This window comes from Myxine glutinosa, chromosome 12, assembly GCF_964187855.1.
Source record: "Myxine glutinosa chromosome 12, kmMyxGlut1.1, whole genome shotgun sequence".
In the NCBI taxonomy this organism is placed as follows: domain Eukaryota; kingdom Metazoa; phylum Chordata; class Myxini; order Myxiniformes; family Myxinidae; genus Myxine; species Myxine glutinosa.
Genome location: NC_136272.1, coordinates 25883820 through 25901534, shown reverse-complemented (window position 1 = coordinate 25901534; position 17715 = coordinate 25883820). Strand labels below are relative to the sequence as shown.

Sequence of the window (17715 nt, the reverse complement as noted above, 5' to 3'; positions counted from 1 at the left end):
CTAACATTAATCACAAAAAGACAAACTGACATAAAAAGAGTCCTCTCCTCTGACGCTGGCAACCTCAACATTCTCGTCCTCCTCGACCTCAGCGCCGCCTTTGACACCATCGATCACACCATCCTCCTCACCCGACTTGAATCCACCTTTAACGTTACCGGCACTGCCCTCTCTTGGATTAAATCATACCTCTCTGACAGACGCCAGTTCATCTCCATCAATAACTGCAAATCCCCCACTGCTCCCCTCCCCCAAGGTTCAGTTCTTGGCCCCCTCCTCTTCATCCTTTACCTGTCCCCCCTCGGTCACTTAATCCGCCGTCATGGTCTCCAATTCCACTGCTTCGCCGATGACATCCAGCTTTTCATCTCCACCAAGTCCGTCTCCACCGACACCCACTCTATCCTGACAAACTGCATCACTGAAATAAAATCCTGGCTTCAAATCAACTTCCTCAAACTTAACTGTGATAAATCTGAAATAATCATTGGCCCAAAAACGCTCACAAAATCCACCCATAACTTTGCCCTCAACATCGACGGTATCCCAGTATCCACCTCCCCTCACATCCGGAATCTTGGCGTTAAAGCGCGGCGTTACGCGCGCTGCTTGTGAGCAAGGAGGAAGCGGACAAGCGGTAACATATGAACGTCTTTATTGTAAGACTACACTGTAACACTAAACTCCTCCGGGCTGGTCGCCCGGTGTATATCATGAGGCCACGCCTACCCCTCGGGCGTGGCCACCACCCACTTGGTGCGTGGAATGATGTCACCACGCCAGTGGGCTTTTGTGTCCGCCACACGCGCCCCCCCAGAATTCCCGCGCACCTGGAGGGCCAGTTTGTGGGGCAGTCGAATGACCCGGCCGAAGCGCCCCCTGGCGATCGGCGGCGTGCGGGGTGCAGGGATACCAGGTGGGATGCCCCTGGCTGCCCCTGGGATGGGTGCAGGACCGGGGGGCACCGTGGCGGCGGGGCTGGGCGGTGCCGGGGGTCCGCCCGCAGGAGGGCGGCCCCGACGTGGGGGTCGGGCCACTGGCGGTGGATGGTCCACATCGAGGTGGGCCGGCTTGAGGCGGTCTACCGAAACGCGGTCAGGAGTACCGCCGATGTCCAGGGTGAAGTGCTTCGCCCCGGTCTCCAGCACGCGGAAAGGCCCGTCGTACGGGGGCCGCAGTGGTGTCCGATGGGCATCGTGGCGGACGAAGACGTACTCCGCCGTGCGAAGCTCCGGGGCGACGTGCGTCAGTGGGTGCCCGTGGCATGCCGTTGGCACCGGGGCGAACCTCTGGGCGGTCTCTTGCAGAGCGGAGCGCTGCTGTGCCGCGGACCATGGTGCCGTGGAGTCGGGGAGGAACTCGCCCGGCACCCGCAGCGGTTGCCCGAAGACCAACTCCGCCGCGGATGCGCGCAGGTCCTCCTTGGGCGCCGTCCGGAGGCCCAGCAGGACCCAGGGGAGCCTGTCGACCCAGCCGCCGTCGCGGAGGGTGGCCTGGAGCGCGGCCTTCAATGAGCGGTGAAATCGCTCACACAGGCCGTTAGCCTGGGGGTGGTAGGCCGTGGTTCGGTGCAGCCGGACCCCGAGCCCCTGCGCAACTGTCCCCCAGAGCTCCGAGGTGAACTGGGGGCCGCGGTCGGATGAGATGTCTGAGGGGGCGCCGAACCGGGCGACCCAGGTGGCGATGAAAGCCTGCGCGACATCGGCCGCCGTTGTCGACGCCAAGGGCACGGCCTCCGGCCACCGGGTGGTGCGGTCCACCATGGTGAGGACGTGGGTGAAACCCCGCGAGGGGGGCAGAGGTCCCACCAGGTCCACGTGGACGTGGTCAAACCGGCGTTCCGGCACCGTGAACGGGGCCAACGGGGCCTGGGTGTGCCGGTGCACCTTGGCGCGCTGGCACGCGAGGCATGTCCTGGCCCAGCCGCGGACGGCCTTCCGGAGGCCATGCCAGACGAACTTGTCGGCGATCAGCCTTTGGGAGGCCCTCGCGCCCGGGTGGGACAGGCCGTGGATGGCGTCAAACACCTGGCGCTGCCAGCCCGCGGGCACAATGGGGCGAGGACGCCCGAGGGAGACGTCGCACAAGAGGGCCGCGCCCGCGCCGTCGAACGGCACCTCGGTGATGCGGAGGCCCGTGACGGCGGTCCGCAAGGCCTGGACGTCGGGGTCAGCGGCCTGGTCCGCTGCCATCCGGGCATAGTCGATGCCGAGGTGGACTGCGTGGGCGACGGCCCGGGAAAGGCAATCCGCAAGCGGGTTGTCCTTCCCCGCGACGTGCTGGATGTCCGTCGTGTACTCGGACACGGCCGAGAGGCGACGCTGCTGCCGGGCCGACCACGGCTCGGTGACCTTGCCCATCGCGAAGATCAGCGGCTTGTGGTCGACGAAGGCAGTGAACGCCCGGCCCTCGAGCAGATGGCGGAAGTGCCTGACCGTCAAGTGAAGTCCGAGCAACTCGCGGTCGAAGGTACTGTAACGGCGTTCGGGCGGGCGAAGCTGCCGGCTAAAGAACGCCAGTGGTTGCCAAGCTCCACGCACCCATTGCTCGTGCACCGCGCCCACCGCGTAGTCCGAGGCATCGGTGGTGAGGGCGATCGGTGCATCGGGCGCCGGGTGCGCGAGCATGGTGGCGTTAGCCAAGGCGAGCTTCGCGCCCGTGAACGCCGTGTCCATCTGCTCGGTCCAGGTAACATCGCCTTTGCCCGGCTTACCTCGGAGAGCTTCGTGCAGGGGGCGCAGGAGCTGGGCGATACGGGGCAGGAACCGATGGTAAAAGTTCACCATGCCCAGGAACTCCTGCAGCCCTCTGATCGTGCGGGGGCGCGGAAACCCCTTCACCGCCTCCACCTTGGCCGGCAGGGGGACGGCTCCGTGCCTGGTGACACGGTGCCCCAGAAAATCGATTGTGGCGGCGCCGAACCGGCACTTTGCGGGGTTCACAATCAGCCCATGCTGGCCCAGGCGTTCGAAGAGCGTGCGGAGGTGGCGTAGGTGCTCTTCGCGGGACGCGCTGGCGACGAGGATATCGTCCAGGTAGACGTAGACAAAATCCAAGTCGCGCAGGACGCTGTCCATCAGTCGCTGGAACGCCTGAGCCGCATTCTTCAGACCGAAGGGCATGCGCAGGAACTCGAAGAGTCCGAATGGCGTGATGACCGCCGTCTTCGGGACGTCCTCCGGCCTGACGGGGACCTGATGGTAGCCGCGTATGAGGTCCACCTTCGAGAAGAAGGACCTGCCCGCCAAACGGGCGGAAAAGTCCTGAATGTGGGGGACGGGGTAGCGGTCGGGAGTCGTGGCGTCATTGAGACGGCGATAGTCCCCGCACGGTCGCCATCCCCCGCCGGGCTTCGGCACGATGTGCAGCGGCGACGCCCAAGCGCTCTCTGCGCGCCGAACGATGCCGAGTCGCTCCAGGGTAGCGAACTCGGCTTTTGCCACCGCCAGCTTCGTCGGCTCGAGGCGGCGTGCCCGGGCGTAGACCGGTGGCCCGACGGTGGGGATGTGATGGGCCACCCCGTGCTTGACGGCCCCCGCCGAGAAGGTGGGCCGCGTGAGGGCCGGGAAGCCGGCGAGGAGGCGGGTGAATGCGTCCGCTGCCGGAAGCGTACAGACCAACGTGGCCGGAACCGAATCGTTCGGCAAGCCGCTTGGCAAGCCGCTCGTTGAGCTGGGCAACGCACATGCGAGCGAGCTGAACGTCTCGGCCTGGACAAGCCGTCTGCGCTTGACGTCGACCAGGAGCCCATTAGCGCACAGGAAGTCCGCGCCAAGCAGTGCCATGGGCACGTCGGCGGTGACGAACGTCCATCGGAAAACCTGCCCTCCAAACCGCAGAGAGAGGCAGCGTTTTCCGTACGTACGGATGGGCGTCCCGTTCGCGGCAAGCAGCGCGGGGCCCCCACCCGCGGCGTGCTTGTCTGACGTGCCGGCGGGAATGACACTCACCTGTGCTCCCGTGTCGCACAGGTAACGGCGCCCGGAGAAGGTGTCCGTTATGAACAGCAGGCTGCTCGAACGGCCGGCGCTCATCGCCACAATTGAGCGCCGGCCCGGGCGTTTCCCGACCCGTTGAAGGAGCACGGCGGATGACACCGCCGAGCTTCGTGGCCGAACTTGGCGTGGAACCAGCACCAGGTGGTGGAGCTGGAGGAGCGCGGCTGGCTCCGCCAGGCCGGTGGAGTCGACGGGTTTCCCCGCGGTGGCGGTTTTCGCCGCGGCGGTGGGCGGGGCGTGGCGGCGTTCACGAGGTGCGTATCAGCATGCTGCTGAACCACAGCGTGCTGTAGAAGATGATGCTGTGGAACATCAGCGTGCTGTAGAAGATGATGCTGTGGAACATCAGCGTGCTGTAGAAGATGATGCTGTGGAACATCAGCGTGCTGTAGAAGATGATGCTGTGGAACATCAGCGTCGAAGGCCGTGACGGCCACGCCAACGCTCGCCCGCGTGTCCGAAGCGGCGAAGTACTTGTCCGCCTCGGCCGCCAATGCTCGGGGTTCCGTTAGCCCGGTCCCGGCCAACGCGAGGCGAACCTGCGCTGGAAGTTGGCGACGGAAAAGCGCCCGGAATAGCGAACCGGGGGCTTCGTCGCCCAACAGTGACAGCATATGGTCCATTCGGACCGACGGGCGCGTCTCACCGAGCTCGGGGAGATCCAGGAGGCGATCGGCCCGTGCGTCGTCCGTGAGGCCGAACGTGGCTAGGAGTAGCCGCTTGAGTGCCTCGTACTTGTGGCCGTCCGGTGGGTGGCGAAGGACGGACACAACTCGAGCGGCCGTGCCGGGCCCGAGGGAGGCGACGACATGGCAGTAGCGCAGGTCGTCGTTGGTGAGGCGCCGAAGCTGAAATTGGGCTTCGGCTTGAACGAACCAGACTTCGGCCTGGGCCTCCCAAAATTCGGGAAGTTTAATCGCCATTGCCTTGTCGTTGGCCATTGCAATGGCGTCGTGTTCGGAAGGATCGCTACGGCAGATCCAACGTCGAGGGTCACCAGTAAAGCGCGGCGTTACGCGCGCTGCTTGTGAGCAAGGAGGAAGCGGACAAGCGGTAACATATGAACGTCTTTATTGTAAGACTACACTGTAACACTAAACTCCTCCGGGCCCGGGCTGGTCGCCCGGTGTATATCATGAGGCCACGCCTACGCCTCGGGCGTGGCCACCGCCCACTTGGTGCGTGGAATGATGTCACCACGCCAGTGGGCTTTTGTGTCCGCCACAGCGTCATCTTTGACCAAACCCTCTCCTTCGACAAATACACTAAACAGATCACAAAGTCAGCCTCTTTCACCTGAAAAACATCGCCCGTCTCCGTCCATCCCTCTCCTCCACGGCTACAGAAACCCTCATCCACGCCTTCATCACCTCCCGTCTGGACTACTGCAATAGCCTCCTCTATGGTTCACCCTCAAAAATCACCAATAAACCTCAATACATTCAGAACTCTGCTGCCCGTCTACTCACCCATTCCCGTGATCACATCACCCCCGTCCTTTACAAGCTTCACTGGCTCCCCATCTCCCAGAGAATCCAGTACAAAATCCTCCTCTTGATATACAAAGCCCTCCATAACCTGGCCCCATCCTACCTGGCTGACCTCCTCTCCAGGCACACTCCCACCCGGAACCTCCGCTCTGCTGGTACCAACCTCCTGACCCCCTCCATCCGGACCAAATTCAGATCCTGAGGGGACAGGGCCTTCTGCATCGCTGCTCCCACCCTCTGGAACTCACTACCTCACACCATCAGAGACTCCTCCTCACTCACCACATTCAAAACATCACTAAAGACCCACCTGTTCAACACTGCATTCAACATTCAACCCACAGCATTTAACCCCTGACTATCTCTTCTCCTTCTCCCTCCTTTTGCTTTAAATATTTCCCTATTGATTCTTGTCTTTTTGCAATTGTTGTTTTCATGTATTGTTATGCATTATGTTTTCCACTCTGTCAAAGCACCTTTGGGCTTCTGGAAAAACGCTATACAAAATAAATGAATTATTATTATTATTATTATTAAAACATGAGATAAAGGGAGCGGGAGACAAAATGGGGGGGAGAGAGGGAAGCACATAAGTACATTTGAGAGTAGGGACATCGGGAGATCTGTTTTGGTCCACACAGTTAGGGATGGGGAGGATGTGCTGGGGAGATGCAAGGGGAGATTTTGTGGAAGTGGTGTGAGGGGAAGCATTGGGATGGTAGGGTGACTGGTAACGGGTGACGGGGGAAGAGGTAAGAGCACCGTGCACGCAGTCACACGCACACATACACCGCGATCATCGGGGCTTGGGGGAGGAGGCACGGGAAGGGGGGGGGGGGGGGTGGGAGAGGATAAAATATATGGACACTGCAAGGACTTTCAGGAAAGAAGTCGGAATTTCAAAAAAGTGGATCTGGGGTGAATTAACCTGGGGTAGAAAAGATCAAGGTTTTGGATGGGGGAAGATAAGATGATGGTGAACAGCTGTTTTAAACACCTGGAGGGGAGGAGTGGGATTGAAGAGAGTGAGGGAGTTTGTTCCAGAGGCGGGAGAAAAGAGGAATGAAAGAGTGAATGTGAGCAGAGTCTTGATTTTGGCAGTTTAACCATAAGAGGGTTGCAGGCAGATCTTGTGCAGCCTGTAGGAATATTTGGGGGACAGAGCACAGACAGAGCTGGGAGAGCTATGCCGGAGAGGAGTCGGTAGAAGACAGAAAGCCCACCTACCTGCCTGTGGTGAGTAAGTGAAAGGCCCTCGGAGTTAGCTTCGTCGCGGGAGATTCCAATGATTCTGAAAGCTTTGGTTTCAACAGCGTAAAGCCGAGCTAGATGTGAGGCAGGAGCACCGGTCCAGAGGCAAGCTTGGCAAGCGCGAGCTAGCTGCTTGGTAAATGAGCACACCTCAACCTTTGTGGGGTCGATAGATTACATTAGATGATTAGATCTTCCCTCAGTTCTGTAAGTAAAACTTACCTCACGGATGTCAGGATTCCTCCAAATTTATTTGTTTAATGTTATGAACATCATTAGTGACGGTTTGAAAAGCTAATCATGTGTGTTTGTGGTTTATAATATTTTACAAGCCCGGCTATACCGCTGTTAGACTTTGTCTTGTTTATATATAACTAGCTGAGGTACCCGGCTTCGCCCGGGTTGAATAAGAATAATACAAATATATGATGAAAAGAACATGTATATTTTAGAGCAATATCACAGTACATTTCCTACATGACGTTTTGTCAATTTTCTATTTCTCAAAACCTCTTGGTATACAACATTTCTGGTTTTCTTACTTGGTGCCAAGACATAAAGATTGCTTGGTTTTCCAACCCTCGAGCAACCCACGTACAGCTGGCCATGGGAAGTACCCGGCATTGCCGGGCGGGGGGAGGGGAGGAGGAAGGGGAGGGGAGGGGAACGGGGGGGGGGAGGGGGAGGGGAACGGGGGGGGGGGGAGGGGGAGGGGAACGGGGGGGGGGGAGGGGGAGTGGAGGGGGAGGGGAGGGGAACGGGGGGGGGAGGGGGAGTGGAGGGGGGAGGGGGAGTGGAGGGGGGAGGGGGAGTGGGGAGGGGAGGGGAGGGGGGAGTGGGGAGGGGAGGGGGGAGGGGAGGGGGGAGGGGGAGTAGAGGGGGAGGGGGAGGGGGAGTGGAGGGGGAGGGAGAGAGGGAGTGGAGGGGGAGGGAGAGAGGGAGGGGGAGGGGGAGGGGGAGGGGGAGAGGGAGGGGGGAGGGGGAGAGGGAGGGGGGAGGGGGAGGGGGAGAGGGAGGGGGGAGGGGGAGAGGGAGGGGGGAGGGGGAGGGGGAGAGGGAGGGGAGGGGCGAGGGAGGGGAGGGGGAGGGGGAGGGGGAGGGGGAGGGGGAGGGGGAGGGGGAGGGGGAGGGGGAGGGAGAGGGCGAGGGGGAGGGAGAGGGGAGGGGGAGGGAGAGGGGAAGGGGAGGGAGAGGGGAGGGGGGAGGGGAGGGGGCGGGGGAGGGGGAGGGGGAGGGGAGGGGGTGAGGAGAGAGGAGAAGAGGAGGGAGGGGAGGAGGAGAGGGGGGAGGGGAGGGGGAGTGGAGTGGGAGGGGGAGGGGGTAACGGCTAGCTTGGCAAGCGATAGCAGGACTTTTTACTTTTATTTTTACCTCAATGAGGGCTATATATATAGTCCGTGCTTAGAGCCTTCAAGTTCAACATAAAGTTTTTTTATGAAAAATAATGCAGATGTATAACAATCCACCAATGCAAGTTCAGAAATGAATGCAGATCCTTTACTTTGCGATACAAACGCAATTCCCGCCATTTCCACTCATGATCAAGGCCTCCACAGTGACCGCGCCTCTTCTTCCTCTTACAACTTCGTCTCACTTCTTTCACTCAAAATGCACGAAATTCTGCCGCATGAAATTATGTAGAGGCCTCGTCGGGGGGATATAAGGTAGATAAGGAAGGCGTTGTAACAGAAGAATCAAAATAAAAGTGGAAGAATATAAGGAAATGGGAGCTATTCTGGACCCAGCCAAACCCGACAAACCATTGCAATACACCCCGAACGTCTAGCGCCGCCACAAACTACACCATGGAATTGCAGCTGGCGCGGTTTTTAAAATTTAAACCATTGATATTAAAATAAAACGTAGCCTAAAACCACCGGGATTTTATGCTGATTCCGAATCTGTGTCTAAAACTTTTCTCCGATGTGTAGTTCTTGAGTTATAAGCGGACATCCAGACAGACAGACAGACACACACACACACACACACACACACACACACACACACACACACACACACACACACACACACACACACACACACACACACACACTCTCCTTTATATATAGAGATTTATAGATGTTTATTGTGAAAGCTAACATTATGTTAATTTGTGTTACAGGTATCTGACGGAAGATGACTCGCCATACAGGAAAACGGGTGCCGCATGGCTCTGGAACGGCCGAAGAGAAGACACGCTTACAGACTACACCAAGTGTGTCATATGTCGAGGACCTGCAATCAGACAACAGTTGAACATTCAGCTGACAACAGCTCCAAAACTTCTTGTTGCCATGACCTGTCGACAGGACGAGACCTACAGAAGGCTGCACCATGATGCAACCAAGGACATGTGGGTGGCAGAGAAGTCACCCAAGTGGCATACCAAATGCAGAAACTTGTACATCAATGAAAAGATCTACAGACTCACAGGGAAGAGGCATCCAGGCGCAAGTTGCACGACGGTGGCCCAGCCAGAGTGCAGCACCTCAACCAAAACGTCCATTCCAAGCAGGCACCGCACAGCAGCATTTGATGCCAAGAGTACATGTATCATACAGTATATAACAAAAGGTGGGTGAAAGGAAAGGCACCGACAGCGAGGGTGTCGACAGAAAGCAGCCAACAGGCGATCGCCGAGAAGGCCAAGAAGCTGAGTAGAGAGGACATTTTGCTGAGACTGATTGGGCAAGAGCATGACATATATCACATACCATGCACGAACGCATTCAAGGCAACACGAGTCCCCACTGGTAAATCTGCACAGAAGAATCTGCATGATGTGGCTTTGAATCATCTGGTGGAGCAGCTGCAGACGGTAGCCTCTCCTCGGTGAAAGACACATGAAAACCCGCTTGGAGTTTCCAAAAAAGCACCTAAAGGACTCTCAGACTGTGAGAAAAAAAGATTCTGTGGTCTGATGAAACCAAGATTGAACTGTTTGGCTTCCGTCTGGCTACTCTGCCATAAAGCCCAGATCGGTGGAGTGTTACATTGATGGTTGTCCTTCTGGAAGTTTCTCCCATCTCCACACAGGATCTCTGGAGCTCAGCCAGAGTGACCATCGGGTTCTTGGTCACCTCTCTTACCAAGGCCCTTCTCTCCCGATTGCTCAGTTTGGCCAGGTGGCCAGCTTTAGGAAGAGTCCTGGTTGTTCCAAACTTCTTCCATTTAAGAATTATGAAGGCCATTGTGCTCTTGGGAACCTTAAATGCAGCAGAAAATTTTTTGTAGGCTTCCCCAGACCTGTGCCTCGACACAATCCTGTGTCTGAGCTCTGCAGGCAGTTCCTTCAACCTCATGGCTTGGTTTTTGCTCTGATATGCATTGTCAGATGTGAGACCTTATATAGACAGGTGTGTGCCTTTCCAAATCATGTCCAATCAATTGAATTTACCACAGGTGGACTCCAATCAAGGTGTAGAAACATCTCAAAGATGATCAAGAGAAATGGGAGGCACCTGAGCTAAATTTCAAGTGTCATAGCAAAGGGTCTGAATACTTATGTCAATGTGATATTTCAGTTTTTTCTTTTTAATAAATTTGCAAAACTTTCTAAAATCCTGTTTTCTCTTTGTCATTATGGGGTATTGAGTGTAGATTGATGAGGGAAAAAATGAATTTAAACGATTTCAGCATAAGGCTGCAACATAACAAAATGTGAAAAAAGTGAAGGGGTCTGAATACTTTCTGAATGCACTGTATATATACACATACACATACATATACATATACAGTTTAGACCAATATCATTGCTCGATGTAGATGGGAAGATATTGATGAGTGTCTTTGCGGCACGGCTCTCAGGCTTCATCAGAGGGAATGGTTTTGTGGATGGTTCTGTGCAGAAGGCAGGAATACCAGGATCACCAGGATGCATTGAACACTCGGCAATGGTCTGGCAAGTGTTACAGGAGGCAAAGAGGCAAAGGAAGGATGTGGCGGTGGTATGGCTGGATTTGGAGAATGCATATGGGTCAGTGCCGCATGCCTTGATCAGGTATGCCATGGATTTCTTTTGGGTGCCACGGAGATTTAGGGATTTTTTGATGGCATATTATGATCAGTTTTGGATGCGGTTTGCGACATAGTCCTATGTAACAGAGTGGCAGAAGTTGGAAGTGGGGATCCCGATGGGATGTACCATCTCCCCGATTTTGTTTGTGCTGGTTATGGAGTTGTTGATACGTGCAGTGAGTGGACATGGGAAAGAAGTGGAGTTAGCCCCTGGTCAGAGGTTGCCAGCAATGTTTGCTTTCATGGATGACCTGACAGTTGTCCAACAGTCCGCTGATGCAGCAGTAGAGGTACTGGGACGACTGGAAAGATTGATGCGGTGGGCAAGATTGGGATTTACAGCAAGAAAGTCGAGGAGTGTGGTCGTGAGACGAGGAGTGGTGGATAACATGCACAGGTTTGAGCTGGGAGGGGAGGTGGTTCCATCATTGGTAGAGGCCCCTGTGAAGAGTTTGGGAAGATGGTATACACTGGAGTTGAATGATGTGGGAAGAGTGGAGGAGGTCAGAAACAAGCTTTTGAGAGGTTTGAAGAGGATTGATGGATGTGGTTTGCCAGGTAAGTTGAAGGTATGGTGTTTGAAGTTTGGGTTGATGCCACAAGTATTATGGCCATTGATGATGTATGATATTGCAATTGGGCATGTGGAGAGGATGGAGGTTGTGGTGAATGGGTTTGTGAGGAGGTGGTTGGGAGTGCCACACTGTTTGACGAACATTGCCTTTTATGGTCAGGGTGGAAAACTCCAGTTTCCCTTCACATCATTAACCGAGGAGTTTAAGGTGGTGAGGGTGCGGGAGTTTATGATGTTGCGGGATTCAAGTGATGCAGTGGTAAGGAATGCTCTCCCAGAGAAGAAGGGAAGTCGGAAGTAGAATGCAAGAGCAGAGGTGGACGAGATGGAGGAGCGGTTGCAACAGGAGGAGGTCATGGGGATGGTACAGGATGGGAAGCATGGCTTGGGGTAGATGGAGCATGAGCGATGGGGAAAGGCATGTGTGAAAGAGAGGAGGAAGATGGTTGAGGGGGAGGTGAGAAGAAAGGAAGAGGAGGGGAGATATGTGAAAGCAGTCGGTCAGGCACAGCAAGGTGCCTGGACTAAGTGGGAAGGTGTGCGGGTGAGGATATTGAAGTGGCAAGAGATTTGGAGGATGGAGCCAATATTGTTGAATTTCCTGTTGGGCGCAATGTATGATGTGCTTCCGTAACCAGTAAACTTGAGATTGTGGGGGTTGTTGCAGGAGGAGAGAAGTTATTTGTGTGGAGGTGTGGGAACGGTGCAGCATGCACTGAGTGCATGCTCAGTAGCATTGGCAGCAGGAAGATACAGGTGGCGACATGATCAGGTGCTGGCGGTGGTGGTGCAGATGGTGCAACAAGAGGTGCTGAGATCGAGAGAGAGAGAAGAGTGGAGAAGGAGACTGATGGGGGAGAGGTGTGGTTTGTCAAAGAGGGCTAAGTGGTAAGAGGTGGAATGAGGAGGAGGTGGAAAGCAAGAGGGCTGTCAGATGCTTGTGATTGGCAGGTGGTGGCAGACCTAAAGCCACAATTGGTATTCCCAGAGGAGATCTGTGTGACAAGGTTGCGGCCTGACATTGTCATTTGGTCAAGTGCAACAAGACAGGTCATCTTAGGGGAGTTGTCGGTACCTTGGGAAGAGAACATGGAGGAGGTGCACGAGAGGCAGAGAGGAAAGTACAGTGAGCTGGAGGCAGAGTGCCGGGAGAAGGGTTGGCGAGTTTCGTGTCAGCCATTTGAGGTGGGGTGTAGAGGGTACATTGGCAATTCCTTTTCTGCATTTCTTGCTAGGCTGGGAGTGTGTGGGACAGAAAGAAAAAGGATGCGTGACAAGGTGACAACTCACCTTCACTCTTTCATTCCTCTTTTCTCCCGCCTCTGGAACAAACTCCCTCACTCTCTTCAATCCCACTCCACCCTCCAGGTCTTTAAAACAGCTGTTCACCACCATCTCTTATCCTCCCCCATCCAAAACCTTGATCTTTTCTACCCCCGCTAATTTCGGTCCCCTTGTGTTTTATACCTCTCCCCCCCCCCCCCCCCCTCCCCTTCCCACGCCTCCTGCCCCCAAGCCCTCTCCCTCCCACACTTCTCCATGCTCTCAAATGTTGTGGTTGTGTGCTTCCCCTTCTCTCCCCATCTTGTCTTCCGCTCCCTCTTTTTGTATATTTTGTTTGTCTGGTTGATTTGTTTGTGAAATAAATGTTAGCTCTTTCACGAGCCTCGATTCAGTATACACAAAAAAAAAAAAAAAAAAAAAAAGGGTGGCCCAGGTTGCCTTGAAAGGCTCATTTTGGATATGGAGGAAGTTTATGGAGGCACGTCGAACGGTGTAGGTTGGTTGTGTGTTTTTTTTGTTTGTTTTTTGTTTCCATTATTATTTCTTATTTTGTGTATATGAGTGAGTGGGTGAGGGTGTGTGTTTTTGCATGAATTAATTTTTGCATGAGTGTGTGCTTTTGTGTGTCGAGTGGTGTATGATGTAAGGGTAGGTGGTTGGTTGGTTGGTGTTGTGTGTGTATGTGTGTGTATGGGTGTGTATATGTGTGTATATGTGTGTATGAATGATCTGGTGTGTTTTGTTGGTGAGTGGTGAAGGGTATAAAGGTGGGTGTTTGAGTGTTCCACCATGTTTGTTTGGTGCTGTGGATTCTGGATGTGGAGGTGTTGTTGTTGTTGTTCGCACTGGCAGGGGGTGGGGGTATGTACGCATCCAGGTGCAGTTGCTGCATGTGGATGTGTATGTGCCCCTGTTGGCCCACCTTAGCTGACTGTATCGAGGTTGAAGGGCCGAAACGGGATGATGCTGAGGACCTCGACTGAGGACCCAGTCAGTGCGGCACACTTGTGACCAGGTGTGTTTTGAACACACTATATATATATATATCGTGTAGCCAAGCATGGACAATCTCGAGGCTACAAGTCCATCACCAGAGACCTTGATGGTCCTGTATCCACCGTACGCAATGTTATCAGGAAGTTTAAGGCGCATGGCAATGTAGCCAACCTCCCTGGACGTGCCCGCAAGAGAAAACTTGATCGAAGATTTCAGCGAAGGATTGTTCGAATGGTGGAGAAAGCACCTCGATCAAATGCCAAACAGATTCAATCTGACCTTGACACAAGGCACGACAGTTTCAACTCGCACCATCCGTTGCCAACTCAATGAAAGGGGGTTTTATGGTAGGAGACCCAGGATGGCCCCACTGCTGAGAGAGAGAGAGACATAAGAAAGCCCGACTAGAGTTTGCCGAAACACACCTAAACAAGTCAAAATCATTCTGGGAGAATGTCCTGTGGACAGATGAGACCAAATTCGAGCTTTTTGGTAAAGTACATCATCTCTATGTTTACAGAAAACAAAATGAAGCCTTCAAAGAAAAGAACACCTTCCCAACAGTCAAACATGGAGGAGGTTCAGTTAATGTTTTAGGGTTTCTGTGCTGCCTCTGGCATTGGGTGCCTTGCATGTGTCTATGGCATCATGAAATCAGGAGATTACCAAGGCATTTCGGAGCGCAATGTTCAACCCAGTGTCAGAAAGCTGTGTCTCCATCGAAGGACATGGGTCTTGCAGCAGGACAATGACCCCATACACACTTCAAAAAGCACCCAGGAATGGTTCAAGACAAAACGCTGGACTGTTCTGAAGTGTCCAGCAATGAGTCCAGATGTAAATCCCATTGAACACCTGTGGGGAGATCTGAAAACAGCAGTTGGGAAAAGCAAGGCACCCTTTACATCTGGAAGAATTGGAGCAGTTTGCAGAAGAAGAGTGGGCCAAATTACCAGTAGAGAGGTGTAGCAAGCTCATTCATGGCTATAGGAAGCACTTGACTGCAGTTATTTTGTCCAAAGGTTGTGCTACCGAATATTAAGTCTGGGGTGTCAATAATTTTGTGAATGCCAATTCTTTTTATTTTCTAATTTAAAAGGATACATTAAGTTGTGAATCAAAAACAAAGGTTCTGTAATATTAACAGTGAAATAAAAAATTGTGGAGAGCAAATACTTTCGTCAATTTCAACGTATTTTTAGAGAAAATTGTGAGTTATTTGAAAAAAGTGCAAGGGTGCCAATATTTTTGGCCACGACTGTATGTATATATACCCACAAAGCAATATATACATTTCTAAGCAATATACATATTGCTTAGAAATGCGTTAACGAAAGACCCCATTTTTAATGTCATATCAACTTGATTTGTTCGTTCATCTTCCACATTAAAATGTTCTTGGTGGTGGATTACATGCATTTAAATTCAGCATATGTGAGAGAATTTCATATTCACTTCTTCAGTTCAGAGCTCGGTGTAAGGAAAAAAATAGAGGAGACAATTCTGGCTTTTATTTTAGAAAAATAGCATTTTGTATATTTATTGGCATAGCTCACGTGCACAAAGGAATATGCACATACCGACACGTGGCCAGCGCTTAGACCATGGGCCACAAGCAACTGGTTGGAAGTGAAAAAAAACAAACTTACAAGACATATTTTTCATCAATATCTGAAATGCAATAAGAAGGTATGCATCCTTATGGGAAAGTATGGATGCATCAATGCAAAGTGAAAAATGGAAATCGATATGTATGAATAATGACAGTTAGATTCAATCATATCCTGGCTTTACCTGTCAGTACACTTACCACAAGCTCCCCTGCTGCCTTCAACAATGGGACAATATTCTTCGCAAAAAAACATTATTCACATGCAATTTGAATGTTGAATAAGAGCCAATGTAAAACTGGGACTACTGATTGGAGTAAAAGCCCAGGAAAAGGTCACTGGGTCACATTTTAGAACCACTCTGTGCAGATGAACAGCAAGTAATAAAAACCCGTATAAACAAATGCCAAAAAAAAAAAAAAAGAGGGTAAGCAACATCCACACCATAATAAGCACACCAACAAAACATTCACAACCTTTAGTGCTCAAACTGTTGCAGCTGCCCAACTACTTCTATTCAAAGTATTCAAAATATGTCCTGGGTATGCCAAAAAACAAACTACAAACATCCAAAAAAAAAAAAAATAGAACGATGCAGGTAAAACTTTCAGAGAATCGAAATAATTATGCAACTAAATTATTTTGCTGATGATATTTCCTCGTCTTGCTTTTCTTTTTTTTTTTTACAGCTGAGCTTATAAGAAAGGCCGGGCAGTCAATGATAGGTAGTCTTGAAGCCTGCAGCTCAGTGGTTTTAATCAATATTAGTCTAACACAAAAGCGTGTACTGTACATCATATTACATAATCTCTCAGTGCAAACTTGGACTGTACACCTCAGAACATTTGTTTGTATCATTTGAGAACAACGTGACCTTTTCCAGAGTCATCTGCAAAATAATTCATAAATTGTTACTTTACATGATTTCTTTAATAATTTCTCACCACTATTGAAATAAAATTTGCATGTTGACCAAGACATTAAAAATTGGAGAAAAGTTTTTCATGAACATGACCATTCACATCATACCACATCATAGCCTTTGTTGATAATATGTCGAGCCAGTGTTTTTCCGGGATCACAGAAAATGGATGAAATTAATGGAGACGGAGAAGAGGGGGTGACAAAGGCGAAATACGATACACCAATTTGGAGAAGCTTGGTTTGTGTGTGTGTGGGTATAACACGTGTGCCTGTGTGTACGTCACGTGTTTGCATTTGGGCAGGAGGGGGGGGGGGGGGAGGTGGTGGTGTATGTGTGCGTGTGATCGCGCGCACGGTGCTCTCACCCCTTCCCCCGTCACCCTACCATCCCGATGCTTCCCCTCACACCACTTCCACAAAATCTCCCCTTGCATCTTCACAGCACATCCTCCCCATCCCTAACTGTGTGGACCTAAAACATCCAAAGTCTCCACTCCAACCTGACAGATCTCTCAATCCAGGCAGCTACGGATAAACCGGAGATCATCTGTTTCACAAAATCATTCCTCCCACAGGATATCCCTGACTCCTGACTGTTTCTTCCCGGCTATTGTCTCTTCCAATTCTGCGATCTGAACCCTGTCGAGACGGCGGAGTTGCACTTTACATCAACAAGTCAAGTTCTCACTGCCCTTGTACTGATCTTACATTTCCCAACCCCCAGAGTACTTCTGGCTGGCTGCGGCTTCACCACTTGCACCTAATTTGGCTGTGTGTGTACCATCCTCCTAACAGTTATGACTCCATCTGCATCTCTGTGACAAACATGCACCAACTTTTAACCACACACCCCAACTCACTCTTCCTCATATGTGGTGATTTTAATTGTCACCAAGCAAATTGGCTGTGCGTTCGTACCTCTCACTCACCAGCTACGGCAGTTTTGCAAAGGACTTCTTTGACTCCATGGGACTGACTCGATATGTTATCCCACCAACCTGGATTTCTGACAAATGGCAAATCCTCCCTTCTGGAATTGATGACAAACTTCCCCGCAAATGTCTCCAGCTCTTCCTCTGCTCCAATTCATTCATCGTATCGGAGCTGCCTCACTGCCGGGGAGTCTGGCAGTTCATTCAAGCAGATTGGCAGGAACGGCAAGTCGCGATCTCTCTTCAGGACTGGTCTCCCATATCTACTGCCACTAATGTCCACTCTCAGGAGAGCCAGAAAACAACATCTGTCCAACCTCAAAATTGAACTCTCAAACTTGCCTCCCTCTTCGAAAACCTGTTGGCACCTCATTTAGTCTGTCTCTGGTGTATGGCAATGGCAATGCTCCCCCTCCACCCCTTACCTCGCTTCAAATGGCATCACAGCCGACTACGCTCGTGCGAAGGATGAATGCCTCAATTCTGAATTTGCTTCCAAATCTTGTGTCGCCAACCCCTTGCTCTCTGTACCCATCATTCCCAGTCACACCCAACTGCTCCTGGATTATGTGGCTTTTGCACCTGAGAAGGTGGAGAAGTTTCGGTCAACAATTGACTGATTCTGCAATTGGACTAGAT

At 52.4% G+C, this 17715-nt stretch overlaps 1 protein-coding gene across 4 annotated transcripts in view; it reads right to left on the bottom strand.

Moving 5' to 3' along the window:
* Positions 1-15106: 15106 nt before the first annotated feature.
* The window catches only part of LOC137438082 (transcription factor CP2), a 176642-nt gene continuing 174033 nt past the window's right edge, over positions 15107-17715 (bottom strand). For all 4 annotated transcript variants that reach the window (XR_013621062.1, XM_078766601.1, XM_078766600.1 and 1 more), the window contains one exon: positions 15107-16109. Coding sequence is in view for 3 of the 4 variants with exons in the window: in XM_078766601.1 (XP_078622727.1) it covers positions 16075-16109 (35 nt within the window). In the remaining variant the exon portion in view is untranslated. The remainder of the gene's footprint in view (positions 16110-17715) is intronic.